At 48.7% G+C, this 22,852-nt stretch overlaps 2 protein-coding genes across 2 annotated transcripts in view; both read left to right on the forward strand.

Moving 5' to 3' along the window:
* Positions 1-22,852, forward strand: part of Ppp1r16b (protein phosphatase 1, regulatory subunit 16B) — a 103,033-nt gene that overhangs the window by 69,848 nt on the left and 10,333 nt on the right. Inside the window, exons 5-11 of the mRNA XM_013010877.1 lie at positions 3,849-3,952; positions 6,548-6,672; positions 7,640-7,765; positions 8,507-8,582; positions 9,284-9,413; positions 9,504-9,672; positions 10,940-12,212. Coding sequence (XP_012866331.1) covers positions 3,849-3,952; positions 6,548-6,672; positions 7,640-7,765; positions 8,507-8,582; positions 9,284-9,413; positions 9,504-9,672; positions 10,940-11,449 — 1,240 coding nt within the window. The 3' untranslated portion in view covers positions 11,450-12,212. The remainder of the gene's footprint in view (positions 1-3,848; positions 3,953-6,547; positions 6,673-7,639; positions 7,766-8,506; positions 8,583-9,283; positions 9,414-9,503; positions 9,673-10,939; positions 12,213-22,852) is intronic.
* Positions 17,201-22,852, forward strand: part of Fam83d (family with sequence similarity 83, member D) — a 21,283-nt gene continuing 15,631 nt past the window's right edge. Inside the window, exon 1 of the mRNA XM_013010707.1 lies at positions 17,201-17,683. Coding sequence (XP_012866161.1) covers positions 17,201-17,683 — 483 coding nt within the window. The remainder of the gene's footprint in view (positions 17,684-22,852) is intronic.

Genomic DNA, 22,852 nt, shown 5'->3' on the forward strand with positions numbered 1-22,852 from the left:
AAGGCTAGCGCTCTACCACTTGAGCCACAGCACCACTTCTGGCTTTTTTCTTTTTGCTTATGTGGTGCTGAGGAATCGAACCCAGGGCCTCATGCATACTGTGTCCGGTTTTCAACTCTTGGTTAAGTGAGTTGCTAAATATTTTAGTCCTTTCGATGCCATTGTAAATTGGTTTTATTATTTTCCTCTTCTGATATTTCATTGTTAAGGTATTAAAAAAATCTGCTGACTTGTGTGTGTCTGTGTATTGACCTTGATCTTGCCACTTTGCTGAATTTAATGATTTGTTGTAACAATTCTTTGGAATCTTTAGGATTTTCTACATATAATAGTAGATCATCTGTGAACAGAGATAATTTTGTACTTCCTTTCCAGTTTAATCGACTTTTTAAGGAGTTTTTTTTTTTTTTATTTTGCTTAGTGGCTCTGACTCAAGCCTGTAGCTCTATGCTGAATAAAAATGGCAAAATCAAGCCTCTTTGCCTTATTCTGGGTCTGAGAGGAAAAGCTTTCACTGTGGAGTGTGACTGACATTTGTTGTGGGTTTTCTGTATATGGTTTTGTTATTTTACAGTTTCTTTCTATTTCTAGTTTGTCAACTTTTTTAAAATCACAGAATACTATTGATTTTTTTCCACATCCTTTTTCTGCATTAATGGACATGATTGTGTGGGTTTCCCCACCCTTTATTCATTCAATCTCTGCCAAACCACGCTGGCTTCCCCAGATTAAACCCCAGAGCTTGTGGTGGGATCCTTTATAATATGCCCTATGTGGGATCTTTTAAGTATGTTGTGAATTTAGTTGGCTGTTTTTTACATCCTTTTCTTATGCTGTTTTCCTGTCAGGGTATCATTCTATTGTTGTGTTGTTATTTTTATTATTATTACCATCAGCTCTTTTTCTTTGTTTTTCTGCATGAGTATGCTGAGAAAGAGTCTAGTAAAGGAGTTTATCTCCTTTATTTTCTTTATGTGTTGTTACTTTGTGTGTGTGTGTGTGTGTGTGTGTGTGTGTGTGTGTGTGTGTGTGTGTGATCATCCTGAGGCTTGAACTCAGGGCCTAGGCACTATCTCTCAGCTTCTTTTGCTCAAGGTTATAGCACTCTACAACTTGAGCCACAGTTCACTTCTGGCTTTTTTTGGTAGTTTATTGGAGATGAGAGTCTCACAGACTTTCCTGCCACAGCTGGCCTTGAACCATGTTTCTCAGATCTCAGCCTCTTAAGTTGTAGGTATGAGCCACTGGTGCTTAGCTGATTTTTTTTTCTTTAATTGAGTCTTCTTCCTTGGTCTTGCCCCCAAATCCTATAGGCATACTTTTCCTTAAAAGTAGAACCTGGTGTGGTGTGTGTGTGTTCTTTCTAGGCTTCTTGGATCTTTAAGCACAAATTGCAATGTCAACTATATTCCATAATAATGGTTGGATACTTGAGCTGCTCCAGGTCCTATTTTTATACTGGGCACACAGAAATGCAAAAGATCTATGAAGTCAGAAAGGAAAAACAGAGCTGTGATAGACAAGACCAGTGGGCTGGGGTTTGTGCAGATCAAAGAAGCATGCGTGAGTTCAGGAAGTCAGGAGGCATGACCAAGAACAGGTAGGAACAGGTAGCATCTATTGTGCAGGTGTTGATCCAACAGTGGGAGCCCATCAGATGGCCACCAGGGGTGAAACAGAGATAGCATTACTGCTTCCCCAGCACAGAGCAGGTAGCTTGACTTGCTCAAGGACATACCCTCAGGGAGCTCAGGGAGGTTGCACTAACAGTCAGAGGACAGGATGGTGGCCCATGCTACTCCTCCAGTGAGAGCCAAGTTGGCCAGGAGCATCAGGTAACCATCGCCCAAGCCATGGTGCCCACAGGCACAGTGGCTCCCCCTGCTGGGCTGAAGCAGAATCGTCCAACACATGGGTTTTATATCCGTTTCCCCAAGCCCATTCCAAGGACTGCATTGCAGCAGGTCCGAGTGAAGCCCAAAAAACTTGCATTGCATTTCCGTGGTCCCCTAGACATTCCTGCTATTGGCACTCAACAGCTCAAAGGGTGAGCTCTGATGGAGATTCCCAATGCTCTGATCTAGTCCTGTCCTAGCCTGGCCAGTCTTTTATTTGTTTACATTCGTTTTTATCATTATTATTAAGGTGTTGTACAGAGGGGCTACCAGTTCATAAGCCAGGTAGTAATTACATTTCTTTCTTTTTCTTTTTTTGGATAATGTCACCCTTCCTTCACTTGCCCTCAGTTTCCGGCTTCCATCCCTATCCATAAGTTGCATAGTTCATTTTTCCATAAAGTGTCTCCTGAATACCATGATTGCATTTGCTTAATCTTCTGGCCTCCCTTTCTGTACCTCTCTTTGACCCTCACTAAAAAGACAAAAAATAAAAACAACCCAAAGCAAAATTAAGCAGTAGCAGCAGCAGCACCACCACCACCACCATCATCAACAACAAAAACCCATGTTTCCATTTCTTAGGATTTGTTTTGATAAATAGTATTTTCTTTTTCTTTTTCCTTTCTCTTTCTTTCTTTCTTTCTTTCTTTCTTTCTTTCTTTCTTTCTTTCTTTCTTTCTTTCTTTCTTTCTCTCTCTCTCTCTCTCTTTCTTTCTTTCTTTCTTTCTTTCTTTCTTTCTTTCTTTCTCTCTCTCTCTTTCTTTCTTTCTTTGTACTTGAACTTATGGCCTGGGTGCTATCCCTGAGCTTCTTTTGCTCAAGGCTAGTGCTCTACCACTTAAAGCCATAGCACTACTTCTAGCTTTTTGGGAGTAGTTTATTGGAGAAAAGAGTCTCATGGACTTTTCTGCCCGGGCTGGCTTTGACCCACAATCCTCAAATCTCAGCCTCTTGAGTAGCTAGGATTATAGGCATGAGCCACTGGTGCCTAGCAATTAATAGCATTTTAAATGGTCAGAGTCATTAGGCTGTTAGGTTCCTCCTCTAGGGATATACTCCTTTAGTCTGACTGCTTATGTGTGAATCTGACTAGACTTTTGCATAGGGACTTGGAAGATGTGTTTGCATGTGGTCAAAGATGGATATAGAACAGGAATTGAAAAGAGCTGACCCATAAGAGGTCTGGGTTCAAGTCCTGACCCTGCCATATGCAAACTGTGTGTACATAGGAGTGAGCCCATGTGTGCCTTTGTTCCTCTTAATGTGCGAGGAAGCTCACAGCGCCTCCTACCCGCATCCCGGGTCTGTGGTGAAGATTAAATAATGTGTTGGGTGTCAGAGAATTAGAGCAGACTTAACTCCGAGCAGGTGAGTGCTGCTGCTGCTTCTGATAATACTTTTTCTTTAAAATTATATTTTTTAATTGTCTTTAAGTGGTTGTACAGAGGAGTTTACCTCTCAACAAATCAGATGATGAATACAATGCCCCTTGATTGACGTCACTCCTTTCATCTTCCGGGTTCCCTCGTAACCCCTCCCCTCCCTTCCCCCTCTCTCCCCTTTTCTCCCCTTCCCACCCTCCCCTCAGTTTTCTTAATTTGGTAGGATGTGCTTTGAATATCATGACTGCATTCTCCTTTCTCTCTTCATGTGTCCACCCCTCTCCTCAGTGGGGAACTCTGACCTCTTTCCCTAAGTGTCCACCTACTGCCAGAGCAGGAAGTGGAGCGGTCATCTGAGATCACTCCCTTGGGACTCTGGGTCCCTTCAGCGAAGCCACTGTGCTAATGGACTATGCAGTGAGCAAGAGAGGACATCGCCTTGCTGGCGCGCTCCGCAGAGGGTGGCCATGGCTGCTGGGGTGTGCACGGGGGTTGTGGGTGAGAGAGGTCAGCCAGACCAACTGTAGCAACCTCTTCCCGGGCCTTCATCCTGACCCTGTCTCCGCAGTGGGGCTGACTTGCTGGCTGTCAATTCCGACGGGAATATGCCCTATGACCTCTGTGAGGATGAGACCACCCTGGATGTCATCGAGACCTGCATGGCCTACCAAGGTAAGGAGGGCAGAAGGTTCTGTAGTAGGCACATGGCAGCGTCGGTGAGTGAACACATTTGCCCGCTACGTGCCCCCGGCTCCCCCACGCCCAGTCCTCAGTAAATGGAACGGGTCCTCATCATGAGTGCTATGTGTGCTATCAACGAGATAAAACACATGACAGGACCCTGGAAAACGTGCCGTGCAAAAGGAAGGTATTGTTCTTCTCCCCTCCCCCCCGCCCACACACGTGGGCACATGCGGGCGGCCTCAGCTGGCCTTGTCTCCTCATTGTCAGCTGTGACAATTCAATTCAATAAACATTCACCATAAAACCCTGTCCCCATTTGGGAAAATAATGTTTAAAAAGAAAAAACAAGAACATTTGTGAGTGCTGATTTGTGCTAGGCACCAAGCTGGCTGTCAGGGGCCCAGATAAACAAGGTGTGGGCTGTTCTGCGCTCACAGTGAATTCTCAGAAGAGGAAACATGGGGAGCGATGGGAGATGTGGGTACTGCCTGCCCCAGCACCCAGTATGCCTGGCAGGGGGAGACCACCCCTAGATTAAAGGGGACTCCAATCCAGACCTTCAGCTGCAACTCAAGCTCCTGCCCCAGCCTTGCCTTGAGCTGCTTCTCAGTTCTCTGGAGTCCCATTTGGTCCGGGTACCTAAGGCTTTTGTTATCCATCTCCTGCAGAGATTCTTAACAATTTTCATGGCAGCCTTAGGAATCTATGGACTTTGGATCATGTTCGGCAAATTGCATCCCAACATAGCTAGGTAGCAAAGTATTTTAACATGTATGAGATAGGGAACATGACTAATTCATTCAATGATAAGGTAACCAAATGGGGAAATACCTGGACTTTCTGTTGGTGATAAACTCATAGGCATGGCTAATAGTACTGAGGATTTTATTTAAATTTGAATGGTAGGAAATACTAAATTTCATTTAAGGGCTAGTCAAAATGTATCATTTTCTTTTTTTCCTTTTTAATATATTTTATGGTAAAAATACTGTACAGAGGGGTTACAGTTATATGAGTAAGGTAATGAGTACCTTTCCTATTGAACATTGTTACCTCCTCCTTCGTTTTTCCCCTACCATCCCTGCCCTTCCCACCTCCCCAACTCCTCTCCCCTCCCCAAAGTTGTAAAATTCCTTTTCAACATACTGTCTTGTGCATTTCATTGTTACACCATTGTAACAATGTATCCTTATTTAAGCATTTTGTTATTTCCCTTCCCCTCCCCAAATTATAAAAATGTATATACCAGATGCAGGGCACGGGAATCAAATACAGTGAAAAGCAGGGGTTATACCATGATATATACCATATACAAAAGGAACAAAAATATCACATAGTACATTATAAATACATTAAAAACAATAGCAAGCAAGAAAAAAACCACTTGTGTCCTTGTCTTGGAGTTCGTTGTGCTTAACATCATCTTATATGGTCATATGTACATAGCTTTTTACCTTTTCTGCTTGTCCTAGACATATACTAGTTATTGCAAATAAGAGAAACCATGGGACTTATGTTTCTTTAGGCCTGGCTTACTTCACTTACATAATTTTTTTCCAAGTCTTTCCATTTTCTAACAAATGGGGTGATGTCATTCTTTCAGATGGAGGCATAGAATTCCATTTCATATATGTGTATATCACATTTTCTTGATCCTGTTTTTCGTTTTAAATGTATAGACTTCCCCTGAATTCTCTCCAAGGGCACTTGCTGTAATGTTTCCTTTCACAGAGTGTGTTACTCTCCTCTTAAACATCATTAGTAGCTAGGGATTGGTAGCAAATGCTTGTAATCTTAGCTTTTCAGGAGACCAATATCTGAAGATTGCAGCTCAAAGACAATTTGGGCAGACTCTTTTTGCAAGGGACTCTTATCTATAATTAACGAGTAAAAAAGTTGGGCTGGATGCCTGGAGCAAGTGGTAAAGTGCCAGCCATGAGCTTAAAAGCCAAGCAAGAGTGTAAGGCCTTGAGTTCAAGTCCTGATACCGGTGGGTGTGTGTACCCATACCCACACCCACACCCACACCCACACCTCCCCCCCCCATAATACCATTACTAGCTGCCCATAAAAGTTTCACTTTTCAGTCAGGAATTCAGGCTATGAGATGTCCCTTTGGGCCCCTTCCGTCCAGCTACTCAACTCTCTACCTGAAAGGAATAGCACCCTTAATTCAGTCATTTCTGCAACACAAATGTAATGCATGTTGTGATCCTAGTCATGGATAAGACAGAGGAAAGTGAGGGAGATGTGGGTCAGACAGAGTGGCTAGCAAAGCCTGCGGGTGGGGGGACCTGCATGAACATGAGCAGAACGGTATTGGCACAGCTGGAGCTGGGCGGGCAGATGGTCAGAGGTCCTCCAGGTAGATGAATATTGAGGGGCTTATGTCAGTACACTGGTATTGGATGACCTTTGTGCTGTGGGTCAACACGGTGGGCCTGGAGAAAATTATTTATGGGAGTGTCTGTGTGCCCTGTGCCTGGCAGACCCTCGGGGAGCAGGAGCAGTGTGACTGTCCCTCTCTTCCTTGTGACTTGGGCCTGAGGATATTGAGTGCACCCTCTCTTTTTCCCAATGCAGGCATCACCCAAGATAAAATCAACGAGATGAGAGCAGCACCCGAGCAACAGATGATTTCAGACATCCACTGTATGATTGCGGCCGGCCAGGATCTTGACTGGATAGATGCCCAGGGTGCCACATTGGTGAGCAGCTGGGGCCAGTGCCAGGGCTAAGACTCCCTAGGGTCAACTTGAACTAGGGGCCAAACCTTTCCACTTGGGCTTGTTATGACACAGCCTCCTCCAGATCCTTGGTGCCCCTCCAGGGTTGCCCTTGGAATATGGAAGTGATCAGGCTCCTAGATAGGAGCCTCAGCCCAGGCTGACCCAGTCTCTCAGGTGTGCACCACCATGCCCAGCGAGGAAGGCATGCCAAAGGATTTGGAGACATAGTTTTTATACCATCTTCGTGGAACCCCTGGGACAACATGAGAAGAGAATCCATCTCTGCCTTCCTTTTTTTTTTTTTTGGTCAGTTATGGGGCTTGAACTTTGGGCCTGGGCGCTGTCCCTCAGCTCTTCAGCTCAGGGCTAGCACTCTACCACTTGAGCCATAGCACCACTTCCGGTTTTCTGGTGGTTTATTGGCGATAAGAGTCTCACAGACTTTCCTGCCTGGGCTGGCTTTGAACAGTGATCCTCAGATCTCAGCCTCCTGAGTAGCTAGGATTACAGGCATGAGATACTTGTGCCCAGCAAAACATTACCTTTTTTGTTTGTTTGTTTATTTGTTTGCTGGTCCTGGGGCTTTAACTTGGGGCCTTGTCTCTGTCCCTGAGCCTCTCTATGCTCAAGGCTAGTGCTCCACCACTTGAGCCACAGCACCACTTCTAGCCTTTTCTGTTTATGTGGTACTGAGGAATCAAAGCCAGGGCTTCATGCATGCTAGCAAGCACTCTACCACTAAGCCACATTCCCAGCCCCCTCTGCCTTCCCTTCAAGGTCCACATTTCAGAGTTAATAACCCTTTATACTACGGCTGGTGTTTCCACCTCACTTCATTTCATTCTCCTGGTCCCAAGAACAGTCTAGGACTTGAAAGTGGGAGAATATCCTGTAACTATTGGGACCAGCCGCCTAGGGAAGGTTCACTTTTTCTTGTCTCTCCTAGCTGCACATAGCAGGAGCCAATGGATACCTGCGGGCAGCAGAACTCCTCCTGGACCACGGAGTGCGTGTGGATGTGAAGGACTGGGACGGATGGGAGCCTTTGCATGCAGCAGCCTTCTGGGGACAGGTATGTCCCACCCACAGGGTCGCACAGGGTCCACCTGTGTCATTTGGACTGGCAGTTAGCTCAAAGTCTGTTCAGGGTGTTGACTCCAGCAAGTACATGGGGGTATGAAAAGGCTCAAGGAGTCTGTTTGCTAAAACATTTGGCTAGTTGTGTTCTAACAGGATGATGATTACATTTTCCAAATTATAGCTGAGCATTGGTGACTCATACCTGTAATCCTAGCTACTCAGGAGGCTGAGATCTGAGGATGACAGTTTGAAACCAACCCTGGTAGGAAAGTCCATGAGACTCTTATCTCCAATTAGCCACCAGAAAGAAAACTGGAAGTGGATCTGTGGTAGAGTGCTAGCCTTGAGCAAAAGAAGCTCAGGGATAGCACCCAGGCCCTGAGTTCAAGACTCATGACTGACAACAACAACAAAAAATTGCCAACTTAGAAAATTCCTAGCATTTCTTCATTTGTTTCCCAGATATGATTATAGCTTCTGTAATCTCTCCTTAAAATATCTGCAGCGGTAGAGTTACAGCTGACTTCTCCTTCTCTTCCTGGGAGTAGAACGTAGCCATGCCGGGGCAGGTGCCAAGCCCATGTGTCTGCCGGTCCCCCACAGCTCCAGGGTGCAGCGCTTTCCGTGGGAATCAGCTGAGTTCCATATCCTTGAGAGTTCTTGGGCTCTCTTCACTTCCTAGGCTCTCTGAGCCTTGGGCAGGGATCATGGGCTTCTTCTTCTTGTGTTTCAGATGCAGATGGCAGAGCTGTTGGTATCCCATGGAGCTAGTCTGAGTGCCAGGACCTCCATGGATGAGATGCCAATTGGTAAGCCCAACGCGATACTTGGTACACACATCCGTAACTCATCAATTTTCTGATGAGTGGATGGGTTTGTGTGTGAATATAAGGTTGTAGAGTGATGGGTTGTGGATAGGTAAATAGAAGAATGAGTTAATTAATGGGTGATAGATCCCTAGATTGGTGGATGGGTGGGATTGATGGGGAGATGTGATGATGGATGGATGGATGGATGGATGGATGGATGGATGAATTGTTTTTAGGCAGAGAACAAGTCTATGGATAGAATGACCAAGCCTACAAACAGGGGGAGAGGTATATAAAAGGATTAGAGAGATCAGTGGAGGGTTTTCTCAACTTCTCCTCATTTCTTGTTGAGGTACCTACATGTTTTCCTCAGTGCTTCTCATGTCTTTGGTGACTTGATGGCTGTCCCTGCAATGTTCCCTTGGTCCTAGTTGGGAACCTCTGGAATTGAACCCACTCCTAGGATATCTGGTGTTGCCCATTCTCACATTCCTCTAAGGATGTGGTTACAACCCAGGAAATATGACTAGTCTTGTTTTCTTCCCTGCCTGTGTATCCCCAGAGAAATGTTTGGAGCTTTTTAGTGGGATGAGGTGGCATAATGGCTCCTCTGGTTCCAAGCATCATTGTGGATCTCAGGTCCTGCCCTATCCAATCCTCTCTCCCCGCACTCCCCACAACTGACCCTTCTGCCCTTCTAGACCTGTGTGAAGAGGAGGAGTTCAAGGTCCTGCTGCTGGAGCTCAAGCACAAGCACGATGTGATCATGAAGTCCCAGCTGAGGCACAAGTCATCTCTGAGCCGCAGGACATCTAGCACAGGCAGCCGGGGGTGAGTCCTGAGGGAAGCCTGGGCACCCCTGCACGGACCTGCCTGTGACACATTGGGCGCAGCCTCCCAACATCCCCTCTGTCTCCTCAGGAAGGTAGTGCGTCGAGCCAGCCTGTCGGACAGGACCAACCTGTACAGGAAAGAGTATGAGGGAGAGGCCATCTTGTGGCAGCAGCGGAGTGCCTCGGAGGATCAGCGCACGGCCACCTACAACGGCGACATCAGGGAGACCAGGACAGACCAAGAGAATAAGGACCCGGTGAGTGACTCAAGTCCTGCCCCAAGCTCAGCCTCTGATGTAGAGCAAGTCAGGGCCAGCCTTGGCCTGGCCTCTTTATTGAAGACCCTTCGGAGGGAAGTTCGTAGCTAGACCGTGGCTTTAAACATCTGGATCCTGTTTGATGGTTGTGGCTGGTGTAGTTAATGAGAGGACTTGGGTCTTGTTACATTCAGCAGGGAAGTCGGGGAGGGGGGCTGGGCCTCATTCCTCCAGCAGATCCTGGCCCTAGACTTCCCCAAAGGAAGGCTCAAGTGGACAGTCACCCCAGAAGATAAGGATCCTAAAACTTTTTTTGAGATATACAACAAGATGTTGAGAATGATGTTGATCAAAAGTAAATCTCGGATGAATTTTTTTTGGAGAACCTGGGTAGGATGTTTGTAGTTCCCTAAGCAGACTGCCTGGCAGTAGCTGGTGGTTCTGGGGTTGGAAGGGCTTTTCTAATTAAGCATGCATGTTCTTTCCCTGTGGCTTCAAGCTGCATACACACACACACACACACACACACACACACACACACCATTGTTATGGAGGCTAGAAGTCTAATAATTAAGATGTCAACAAGATTGGTTCCTTCTGAGGGTCTCAAAGGAAATCTGTTCTAGGCCTCCCTTCCTGTTCCTAGTGGTTCAGGTTTCACTTTTGCTAGGTAAGCTCTCGGTCATTTGAGCTTTGAGCAATGCTCCTAGTCCTTTTGTTTGTATTTTGTCCCACTGATTTTGCAGGGATGAGCCTCAAACTAGTGGTCTCCCTGCCTCCATCTCCTAAGCAGCTATCCCTTGACTTTGAGAGTATGACCACTTCTGGACCTCTCTCTGTGTCTGGCTCACTCTCTCTCTCTCTCTCTCCCTCTCCTCCTTCCCTTTCTCCTTCCCTTCTTCCTTCTTTCCTTCCTTCCTTCTTTCTTTCCTGCTGATTCTGGGGCTTGAACTCAGGGCTGCTGCATTTGCAGCCTTCTAACTACCTGTAGTTCCGGAAGATTCTCTTCCTGGTTGTGCTAGTAAAAGTCTTGGGTTGAATTTCAGTGGATCCAGTGATAACTCACTCATGGACTAATCCATGTTATGAAATATGTTTATTAGCCAGGCCTGGGGGCTGTTTTCCAGACCTGGAGGAAGGATGGGGGAGTGGTCAGCTCTGCCAGACACACAGACTGGAGATGCTCCAGGTAGAGCCAAACACTGCAGATGCTCAGATGGGCAGTACAGATCCAGTCATCAGATGGTGTTGTCCTTCTCCTCCCCAGAACCCCAGGTTGGAGAAGCCCGTGCTACTCTCAGAATTTTCTACTAAGATCTCACGGGGTGAACTGGACGGGCCTGTTGAAAATGGCCTCCGGGCTCCAGTGAGTGCCTACCAGTATGCACTGTCCAATGGCGATGTCTGGAAGATGCATGAGGTACCTGACTACAGCATGGCCTACAGCAACCCAGGGGTGGTCGATGCTACTCCTCCCTGGAGTGGCTACAAGGAGCAGAGCCCCCAGACGCTTCTGGAGCTGAAACGGCAGCGGGCTGCAGCCAAGCTTCTCAGCCACCCCTTCCTGAGCACCCACCTGGGTAGCAGCATGGGCAGAGCAGGGGAGAGCAGCAACGAAGGCAAGGCTCCCTTGATCGGAGGCAGAACTTCACCCTACAGCAGCAATGGGACCTCAGTGTATTACACAGTCACCAGTGGAGATCCCCCACTCTTAAAGTTCAAGGCCCCCATGGAAGAGATGGAGGAGAAAGTCCACGGCTGCTGCCGCATCTCCTAGTCTCCCAGTGCTGGAGGAGAGAGATGCTCCGGGGAGGGGTCCCTGGAGTTCAGGCCTGCCCAACAGCCCTGGCTGGGGAGGCATCAGGGGGCAGGCCAGAAGAGGTGGGCTCTACTGAGTCCCACCCCTCATCCAGCTTCCTGCAGCATTCCCATTCCCCCTCCTTCCTGCTTCCTGCTGCATTGTCTGCCATCTGAAACATAGCAGCTTGATTCATTCTGCTGTCCAATTGGGGGAGGGTGGGCTTGGGCTCCAGTTCTGTTCTTGGTAAAGGCTTTTGGGGACCAGGACTCCCATGTGTCTCACACACTCACACATACACACACACACACACACACAGAGTCTGTCTACATGTGCAAGAACAACACATCTGAACTCTTTGGGAAGCAGGTGGGGCTGAGACTTGGTGGCCATTTCCCCGAAGGATCCAGGGAAGACTTAGGCTCAGTACTTCTGCTGATATGGGGAGGGTCTGCTGGGCTGAGTCCCACAGTCCTGCTCTGAGTCATGCTAGGGGCCAGCTAGGCTACTATCCACACCTGGCAGGGACAGAAAGTCCTCTCTTGTGTTTGGGAGAGCCACGAATCCACAGGGATTAGATGTGATGGACACAGGCCTCACTGAGTGCTGCTTTCCTGCTCCGAATGGCAAGAGCTATGTGACAGCCCAGGGTGGAAAACCAGGCCGTTCTACTCCTAAGGAAACCAGAGTGGGAGAATCAGGGGTGCATTTAATACAAACGTGTGTGTGTGTGTGTGTGTGTGTTGGTACTGGGCTTGAAATCGGCTTGGACACTGTCCCTGAGCTTTTTTTACTCAAGGCTAGTGCTCTACCACTTGAGCCACACCTCCACTTTTAGCTTTTTATGTGTGGGGTTAATTGGAGATAAAAGTCTCATAGACTTTCCTGGCTAGGCTGGAGATGAACCATGATCCTCAGACCTCAGCCTCCTGAGTAGCTAGGATTACAGGCATGAGCCACCAGCACCTAGCAAGCTTTGTTGAAGGCTGTGAAGCAACACATGGGAGGCAATGAGTTCTTCTCCCAAGAGGGTGTCACTAGGTTTTACTAGCTGGTGTTGGAAAGTGGAAGCTCAGTAGGGAACTTCCAGGAAAGCCTTTTATTCCCCCCAGGGAAAGTGAAGTCATCTCTTAAAGCCATCTCTGGTCAGCAATGACAATACCCAGAAGCACCTTGGTCATCTTTGAATATTCGGGCTATTTGGACCTAGTGTGTCTCAGCCAGCCCTGCTCAAACTGAGCCTTCATCATGAGTACATGGGAGCCTGCTACAGCCCTACCCTGCCAACCTTAGACATCAGTTCTGTGCGCAGAGTGAATGTTCAAGATCCTGGGCCCAGCCTTGCCTTTTCTGGATGCTTTGGCAAGACAGGTATGCCAGTAGGTCTTTGTAGTTTCTGCAGGCCTGGGGCTCCCAGCCTGCTTCTGCTGGACTGGTGATGCTGAAGCCTGCAAGTCTTAAGTGCTCAAGCCCAGTGTCTTGTACCTGCATTTAGGAGAATGTTGGGAGGCTGGAGTTGGATCTCAACCCTCTGTTTCCTGGCCCTAGTCTTCCAAAAGCAGGGGAAACAGGACTCCCAGCACCTCACCTTCTCTCATGACCCCTTTGAAATTGTTGTCTTTGCCTCATGCATGGACCAGAGGTCAGCCAAACTCCTTTGGCATAATTAACAAGGCACAGGTTTGTTCTCTGCTCGGTGTGTCTTTTCTTCATCTTAAAACTACCTCCTTAGAGCTCTGAAGGGCCTCTCACCCCAAGTCCAGATTATGACCTGAGGGAACAGATACGGGTGCCCTTTAACTGCTTCTGTCTGAGCCTGTGAAAATTTCTTCCTGAAAGGCACCTAGCCAAGGGGCTGGGGCTAGGGAAGTAATTCTGGGCCACAGCCCTCATAATAGAGTCTGCCATTTGTCAGTCTCTGTTTCCTACTGTGATTCCCATGGCTCCTGTTACCTGGAGAGGAAGCAGGATCTTCCAGGGCCTGGCCTGATGTTTTACTAGGAGCAGAGTTGTGAGCCAGGGAGTATCCTGGGGGACACCAGGCCACCTCTACCCCAATTCCAGGCTGGTTGTAGTCTAGGGTGGATGGTCACTTCTGGAAACTGAAGACTGGTGTAAATGATTCCTCCTGCATCCATGGGCCTTGAGGTGGGCTCTCATCATTTTAGCCTGTGGTTGAAGCAGAGGATGCTCCAGCACACACAGCCCCTGGGTCCCGACAGACACTGAGATCCTTCTGCAGCCAATTTAAGCCACGAGATAAGAGTGCTGAGGGCAGCCACATACTCCTCAGGAAACAGCTGATCTGTTTGCTCAGGAGCCAGAGAGGGAAGGCATTTATTGCCCACCTTGAACCATCCAGGACCTTCCCTCTCTCCCCTTCTTCCTGCCTTGTGGGTCATTCTTCTCCAGCCCAAAGGCTGGGAATCTCAGCCATAGGAGCCTTAGCCTTAGATTGGGAACTTGTAGGCTTTTTAGCATCTTGTGTTCTCTGTTAGGACTTCAAGTCCCCATTCAGGGAGCTTTCCCTACAAGTCTTCTGAGTGGTGAGGGATAAGTTGAGGCACACTCTCCCACAAACAGGCAAGGCTCTCTGCTTTGTTCACTCATGAGATTTACTGAGTGGCTGCCACAGACCAGGCACTATGCTAGGCTGTGTGGATAAAGGAGAAGCAAGACAGAGTGAGAATTGCTCCTGATGGTTTTCATTCCTTGGGAGCCACAGGCATCCTGCTGCAGCCCCAGCCAGTTCCCTTGAGTGACTACCTGCTGGTCCAGTCAGTGTCCCTGTGCTTCTAGCTCTGGAATCCTAGTGTGTGAATCTCTTTAGCTGTGAGACAGCTTCACAGTCCACCCCTGGTAATGTTTGCGACTAAGTATAGATGTTGGGTCTTTGGTCCCAGACAAATACAACCCCAGAATCTTCAGGGATAGCTGCCTTTGGGCCAGCATCCCTAGGAGGCAGTGTAAGGGCAGGCTGAGGTCAGTGTCTAGAAGAATAAGGAATCTGCAATTTGCTGCCAAATGCATCTCTGATCCTCAAAGTCATTGTCTCTTGCTCATTTTTGCTGTCACATAGTACTGTCACCCTGTCTGTGGATATGGGGTGGGGGTAGAGAATGGGAGTATAGCAGTTCTCTTTTAACATGGAAGTCTTTCCTCGAGAGTCAGCCTCTCTCCCTGGCAGGTGTGGATCAAAGGACTGAGAGAACTCTGGTGAGGTCAACCAGATGTCCCAACTCTTGCAGAGACCCAAGTGTGGTGGTCATTCCTGGCAATTCTCAAAGCAGGTATCCTGTGGCTCACTGTGAGCTTGCTCTGGACCTTGCTTCCCTTGTGCCCACAACAATTGGAAATTGGTGGCTGTCACCAGATTGTGTTTCTGGCCAGTAGCTCAGGGAATAAGAATGAGCCCTAAGCTCAGGTCTGCTGATGATTTCAGGATACAATTCTCCATCAAATAAGCAGCATTAGTAGAACTGCTCTGCACATTCAATCAATTACAGGAGGCTTGGAGAAGTTGATAAGGGTGTGGCTCGTATCCTGGCCCACCACTGTTGGCTGGTTTTATAATAACAAGAGATTCTTGGTTCTTACTGTCGTAGACACTGTTTAATCCTGATCTCTCTCCAACTTGCTGTCCCAGAGCAGGATACTGGGGAAATTTCCAGAAGGGCGCTCCTTGCCACATGCCCAGAAGGCCCATATATGACTTTGCTATTTGTAGCCTGGAGAATAGCCTCTCCTCGCCCAGGGCACAAAAAAGCAAAAGGTCATGCATGTGGTCAGTGGCCAGCTCCATTGAGGTGACCCTTTTGGCCAGAAGCCCTAGCCCTCTCCTCCACGGAAGTCTCTTGTTGGCCGGAGGGCCTGCTTCCCGTGGACACTGCAGGTGCCACCATGCGGGGCCTGGCTCTGCACACCCAGGAAAAGTCTGCAGACCCCCAGCCCTCCGCAATAATTCACCAGACCAGAAGCCACTGATGTACAGAGAACATTTAAGAAAAATGTATTTTATGTGAAAAACAAAAAAAGGTTAAAACTCTGTATACTGTATCAGCAGCTTTGTGTAAAAATGGCAATCCAGAGAGTCTAATATATTTAAAACTTTTTTTAAAAAAATCCTCATGGATCTTTGATATTGTATTGAAGTAACTTCCAGGTAGCTCCTTGCCATGTGGCTGTTCATGTCCCAGACTGGGTTTGATCACATCCCAAAGGATGCCACCTCATGGAGTTGCTTCCAGTCGACAAGGCCTGTGATGGAATTGCTGTTAAGAATTTTTAATTAAGGTTATTAAATTCCTTTTAATAACACTCACTAGTCTGATTGTGATTATTGCTATGAGTTCATGTGACCTGGGCTGACTTGAACTTGGGGAGAAGTGATACTGGTGCTGGGGATAGGTGATGCTTGACATCCTTACTCCCTCTCCCCTCCCTCCAGAAAGCTCTCTCAAGAGGCTCCAGAGGTGGAGGGGGATCTGGTGGCTCCTAGATAAAGCTGGTGTGTTTTTAGATTGGGAGAAAGTAGAAGCTGATGAATTCAAGGAAAGAAGAGAGGCAGTTGGGAATTTATATCCTATCAAATATTCCTTTTGAAATGACATGAAATCCTGTGATAGCATAGATCTTAATCCCTAGGTTTAAATTTTTTTCCTGACTATAATATGCATACTAATTCATACACACACACACACACACACACACACACACACACACGTGTAGAAGGTTGGCCAGAGAAGCTAGTGCCCAGGAAGAAAAGTGGCTGTTGAACAGGCATGGCCACAGATCATCCATGCAAACAGAAGGTTTGCTTGCAGGTATGGTTGCCAGTGTGCAAGTGGAAAACAGAGTTCAAATAGAATTTTGAGTTTTGCTAATTAAAAAAAACGTAGCAGTGAGAGAGGAGAAATAGAAAGGTGTACTCACTGTGTACCCAGTATATATGTATACATAGGTATATATAGTTACATACATACACACACTCTCTCTCTCTATATATAGACGTGTGTGTCTATGTAGTCCAAATTTGCTATCTTCCTACAGTCTCTTGAGTGCTGGGATTAGAGGTGTGCTCCACCCGGCCCGATTTCGGCCTACTATTTTTTGAATGAATGAATGGACGATTAGCCACATGGGATAATGGCAGTGCGCCTTACCACATTCAAACCGCCCAGACGCGGTCAGTGTGCCCAAGAGTTAGCCATCAGCTTTTCCTCGCTCCCTGCTAGGTCTGACAGTCGCGGGCCTGGTAAGGCCGCACCGGAGGACAGGGGGCTGCCGGCAGGGGGCGCGCTAGGAAAGGCTCGGAACGGCTCTAGGGCCTCTGCCGGAGCCCGATGGCTGGCAGCGCCTCCCGGGGTTGCACAGTCCCTCGAGCTTGGTTGCTCCTCCTGCGGACTACGACAGCTGTTTCCTGCAGGGATCGTTTAGAGAGCCAGATTTAAATTCCCTTCGGCCACCGGACGGTGAGGCTGGGTGGGACCATAGATTGTCATAGCAGCCGAGCGAAACGGCGGGGCGCGAAGCAGCCAATAGCCATCAGGAGGCGGGGTCTCGACGACGTACGTCTCGCCTCGCCCCGCCGTTGGGAGGCAAATAACCAATAGGAGAGCCTGGGCGGGGCGGCGAGCCAATGGCGCGGGCCGGTTTGATTCAAAGGCGCTTATAAAGCGGTCCTGAGAGAAGTCGTCCAAGTAGCGAGTGTGGTCGGGAACCGCGGTCGCCATGGCCTTCCGGCTCGAGGTCCCGGACGAGCTGCCCGCCGCCTGCCTGTCCCCGTGCGGGCCGCCCAACCCCGCCGAGCTGTTCAGCGAGGCCCGGCGCCTGGCGCTGGAGGAGCTGGTGGCGGGCGGCCCCGAGGCCTTTGCGGCGTTCCTGCGGCGCGAGCGCCTGGGCCGCTTTCTGAACCCCGACGAGGTGCGGGATGTGCTGCGCGCGGCCGTGCGGCCGGGCGGGGAGGGCGCGGCGGCGGCGGCGGCGGCCGAGGACTCGTTTGGCTCGTCGCAAGACTGCTCCTCGGGCACCTACTTCCCCGAGCAGTCGGACCTGGAGCCGCCGCCGCTGGAGCTCGGCTGGCCCGCCTTCTACCGGGGCGCGTACCGGGGCGCCACGCGCGTCGAGGCGCACTTCCAGCCCCGCGGCGCGGGCGCCGGCGGCCCCTACGGCTGCAAGGATGCGCTGCGCCAGCAGCTGCGCTCCGCGCGAGAGGTGAGCGCCCCCCGCAACCCGGGCCGGACCGGGCATCGACCCATGGCTGGCGGGGGAAACCGAGGCAGCGGAGAGCGCGGGCCGATCCCCCGCCTCCTCCCCGGGCCGGACGGGGCATCCACTCCTGGCTGGCGGGGGAAACTGAGGGCAGCGGAGAGCGCGGGCCGAGCCTCCCCCCCCCCCCATCTGATCTCTCGGGGTCCTCGGCTCGCTCCTCTTCCTGAGTCTCCGTCAGATCCTGGACACCCCCCCCCCCCGCCGCTCTTTATGGCAGGTGTGGGTGTGCCAAGGATGCCGCTTGTGCCACCGAGTCAACTCCTTTAGTGTTCGTTTGCCTCTGGAGAAGGAACCAGAATTGTTTTCAGTTCCAAGTCTGTTATCAGTTGAAGCCAAATTTTCCTGATCCCACTTTCAGTAGCGGCTTAGGACATGCGTTACTCCACCATCGCCTCGCCTAGGGGGAAAATATCCCTGAAGATAATCCCTTCTTCCAAAAATCTTATGGGACATGGGGGATCAATTACTGCTCATTAGTTACACACTTTTTTTTTTTTCCTTTTCTTTTGCCGGTCCTGGGGCTTGAACTCAGGGTCTGAGCGCTGTCCCTGAGCCTCTTTGTACTCCTGGCTCCACCACTTGAGCCACAGCACCACCTCCAGCTTTTTCTGAGTAGTGTATTGGAGATAGAGAGTCTCACGGAGTTTTCTGCCCTTGACTGGCTTTGAACCGTGATCCTCAGAGCTCGGCTTCCTGAGTAGCTGGGATTACAGACATGAGCCACCAGCGCTCAGCTTAATTCTATACATCTTATGTTCTTGTTAACAGGAATGTTAGAATCTGTCTCTGCCTCTGGCCAGGGACTGAAAGGAAATCGTCGCCTCTTGTTGAATGAGAGGGAACCAGATTTGCTTTCCTATGGGTAGGGGTTGTTCCAGGTAGTGTTTGTTTAAAATACAGATAACCTCTGTATTACATCAGCCTTTATCCACAATAGGCTATGGTCCTAGTGTCTGATGCAGTGTGTGTGTTAGTGGGGGAAGGGGAAATGCAGGGGTATAGCAGTAGACACCATTGTTCATAGCTAAAACCAGCATGATTGCTGGTGGGCTGCAGGCCCATGCTGGTGGGCTGTGCCCCAGCTTTTTGGCTTTCTGAGTGTGCCAGGGAAGTGGCAGGCAAAGTCCCAGGCATGGTAAGACTTGGTAGGCCCTGTGCCAAGTGGTGACTGGAAGGAGAAATCTGTGCATTAAGTTGGTCTGAGACAGCCAGGTCCAGAGGAAAGAACCTGTGTTTTTGATGTTGGCTCCAGACCTGACTGGCGGGGCTGCAGACTCTAACCTGGTGCCTTGCCTTTGGAGTAGCGAGAGTGTGTCATCCCATAGTGCTTTGGGTGGGCTGAGGGCCCTTTGGATGATGCAGACATGCCTGTGTATTCCTTCAGTTAGAACGGTTGGTTACTAAGATGAAAGAGGCAGAATTGTGGGGTAGGTGTGCATTCCCAAAGCTCACCTCCAGGAGGGGAACTTGAGTACTTGGAAAAAAAAGAGGTTTCCATGACAGAGATGGGGACTGCTTTCGCCTTCCACCCAGCCCCAAATTAGAGTGGTAGTGGAGGGGCACTGAAGCTAGATCTAGAAGGAAAACTACAGTATGGTCATGAGCAGGCTTAGAAGGGATGGAGGCTGCCTGGAATGTAGACTCCCCTCATCTGGGGTGATCTGTAATACATTCCTGGATAGAGCTTCCTGCCTTGTAAACAATCCGTGCCTTACTCCTGTGGTTGGCTCTTTTCTCCTAGATTTTGTATTGGAACCTGGGTAGTTTAGCCTGAGAAAGGTGACACCTTAAAATCCAACGAGTATTTTTAATGCATCTACCATATTGCCAAGCTGCTGCTGTGTTCAGTGCCTACTGTGTATCACACAGCTCTCTGAAGAGAAAGCAGTTGGATGGAGTAGAAGAGAGGGGCCATGAGACGAGGGTACAGGAAGCGTGAGTGGGACTGAGGGCTGTGTGTGGCTTGCTTTTGTGCTCCAGACCGTGATAGCCAGGGCAGATAGTGATACTACCAAACTGGAAGGAGGGTAGGCTGAGGGTAAAAGATGTGGGTATGAGTTGGATTTGATTTGGAACATAATTGAATTCAAAGATACAGATGCCATCTCTTTTGTTAAAAAAAATTGCCCAAGTGAAAATTGTTTCCTCTTTGTTAGACAGCATTCTACAGTTATTTTGTCCATTTTATAATGAGACTAGGTTGTCAAGAGATTATGTAGAGAGTGATGGAGCCAGACCTCCACCCAAGGCCGACTTTGGACCACAGCTAGCACCCAGGCTTTCCTTGTGTCCTCTGTGGAGAGAAAGAGCTGGCCCTGTAATTCTGAGACATCCTCAGATGGGTGGGGAGAGGGACTAGAGGGCTAATCTGGTGGCTCTTAGGTGCTGCAACCTGCAAAGCTGTGCATTGTGTTTTGAGTTGTGCATTGTGTGTCACTCTGGCTACATCCTTTGAAGTCATTGCCCGTGACAGCAAGGACCGTGAAGGTGCGCGTCTCAGGTGATGTATTCTGATGGTAAACATGATGACATGCACGAGAGTGCTGTGAAGGAGCCCTTTTCCTGGATTATCTCACTTAATATCCTCCCAATGCTGGGAGGAGGCCACAGTGAAGAAAAGACCCAGCACCCAGAGGTTAAGTAACTTGCCCAAGATCAAACCACATGATCCACTGTTGAGGTCAAGCTCTAGTCAGGTGGATCCCACCCTCTTAATTACCTTCCTTCGCTGAGGAGGAAGTATTGGTAGGTTGGAAGTTTCCAGCAGCAGGCTGAGGGGTTTTTGTTTTTTAACTGGTTTCTTAAGGATTTGGACTTTTCATCTTCATGATATGAATCTATAAACAGGACAATGATGATGACAGAAGACTAGTCTGGTCAGTTTTAAAAGGGGGGAGGCATTAAATAAGCAGAGACCTCAACCCATCAAATAGAGACGGTTGTTCATGACCACAGGGCACTTGAGGTCCCTGGGGTTTAAGTTTTATAAATTAGCATGCAGTTTGCTCTCTTCAGGGAAGGTAGAGCCAGTAAATTGAAGCAGAGGAGTATGTGGAATTGTCTAGTGGATGAATAAGAACTTTGAATTCCACATGGAAGGTCCCACTTAATGATCAGTGAGCTTGGGGCCAGGCTGCATGGGAGCAGGGTCAAACTTAGGAGAGTGCCCTGTGAAACTTTGTCCTCAAAGAGGAGGTGTGGGTTCAGCCTGAATTATCTGGGTGACTCTGGAAGGGCTCCATGACCAACCTGTGGATATGGGAAGCCAAGGGCAGTAGCCAATGGCTACTGACGGGACTGAATCCTGACATTGTAGCCCAAATGCCTGTTTCTGGGATAGATTTTTATCTGCAAGTCCTCTTCCAGGCTAGGTACTCTGTATGGGGCCTATTGTACACCCTCCTCTATCGGGCCTCATACTTTTGGAGGGGCAAGGGATGGAGAAGGGAAAGGTAGGAGTGGAAACTAAGTAGTTTGGGTGACTCTGTCTTTCTACTCAACCATTCTTTATCCCTGAATAATTGTGATGGCTTTTGATCTGCCCTTCCACTGGCTCCATTTCTGTGTGCCTGTCAGGGTGCAGGCATCTGTCACTTGGAGAAAGGTGCCAACTTTATGTGAGGCATGGATTCAAGCTGACCAAGTACCTGGCATTCTGTTGCATTTCACCAGAGCGGCAGGAACTACTGCTTTGGTGTCCCAAGAGGTTTTTGTTTATTTTTAAATTTGTTTTATTTTTTGTTTTTGTGCTGGTACTGAGGTTTGAACTCAGAGAATTGTGCCTGGGTTTTTTGATCAGGGTTAGCATCTTCCCACTTGAACTACAGCTTCACTTTTGGCTTTTTTGGTGGTTTGAGATAAGAATCTACAGACTTTGTCAGGGCAGGCTTTGAATTGTGATCCTCACATCTCAGCTTCTGGAGTAGCTATGGTTATAGTTGTGGATTCCTAGCACAAAAATTTGTTTTTTTTTAAAGGAGTTTTTGAATTATGCAGGATCTCTTTCCTAACACACTTGGTTTCAGAATCTACCCTTTCCTGCTGTAACTGGTGAGGTGTGACTCTGTCACTCAGTCCTTTGGGTCTGTCACTGCCAGTTAGTGCTTAGCTGAGCACTACTTGGGAGTTCTGGCTGGCCTCATTTATTGGTATGATTGATTCTGGTGTGTTTTTCTTGACTTTTTTTCTTTTTGAGGCATCATCTTGCTCTGTTGCCCAGACTGGCCTTGAACTTGCATTCTTCCTGCCTCAGGTTCCCAAGTGCTGGGGTTACAATTATGCATCACTGGTACTTAATTATTCCTGGCTTCTGAATAAGACTTCACACCTAAGTTCATCCTATTAGGAGATTCCCAACTTTTCATAGCTGTCATTCTTACCAGCCGCCATTCCCTGTGTGCCTTTGTTCCAAAGGGTCCCCTTTTGTTGTGACCTCATCTTTGGCCATCCTTTTGATGACCTGAGCATTAGCGATCTTTGCATAGCCGGAGAACCCTGCTTGGCGGACTAGCAGCTGAGGAATCTGATGGAGGCCCCTGTGAGTATGAGGATGTCCTGATGCTGGCTCTACTGTTCTTGCTCAACCTTGTGTTACGATAGAATCTGTGCTGTATCAGTTCCTGTTCCAGATGCCCAGATCATCCCAGAGCTTTCTCAACCTTGCTGCTGTTTTGGCATTTGAGGCTGGATGATTCCTTGTTTTTTTTTTGGGGGGGGGCGGCTTGTCCTGTGTGTTGCAGGATGTTGAGCAGTATCCCCAAGAGACCAGTAACAGCCCCCCCCCCACTCCAATAGTTGTGATGGTCAGCACTGTCTTCAGAGGGACAGCAGGACTTATAGCCTTATGCTCAGTTTCTGTTCCGGATGTTGATTTGGAAATGGTGGCAAGGGTTGTACTTGTCAGCGGGCCCATTTAAGATAGCAAGCTCAGGCTGCATGTTGTATCCCAGTTTAATTTAAAAAAGAAGTTGGGGGCTGGGAAGGTAGCTCAGTGGTAGAGCACTTGCCTTGCATGCCTGAGGCCCTGGGTTCGATTCCCCAGCACCACATAAGCAAAAAGAAAAAAGCCGGAAGTGGCGCTGTGGCTCAAGTGGTAGAGCGCTAGCCTTGAGC

This window comes from Dipodomys ordii, unplaced genomic scaffold, assembly GCF_000151885.1.
Source record: "Dipodomys ordii isolate 6190 unplaced genomic scaffold, Dord_2.0 Scaffold13, whole genome shotgun sequence".
NCBI lineage: Eukaryota > Metazoa > Chordata > Mammalia > Rodentia > Heteromyidae > Dipodomys > Dipodomys ordii.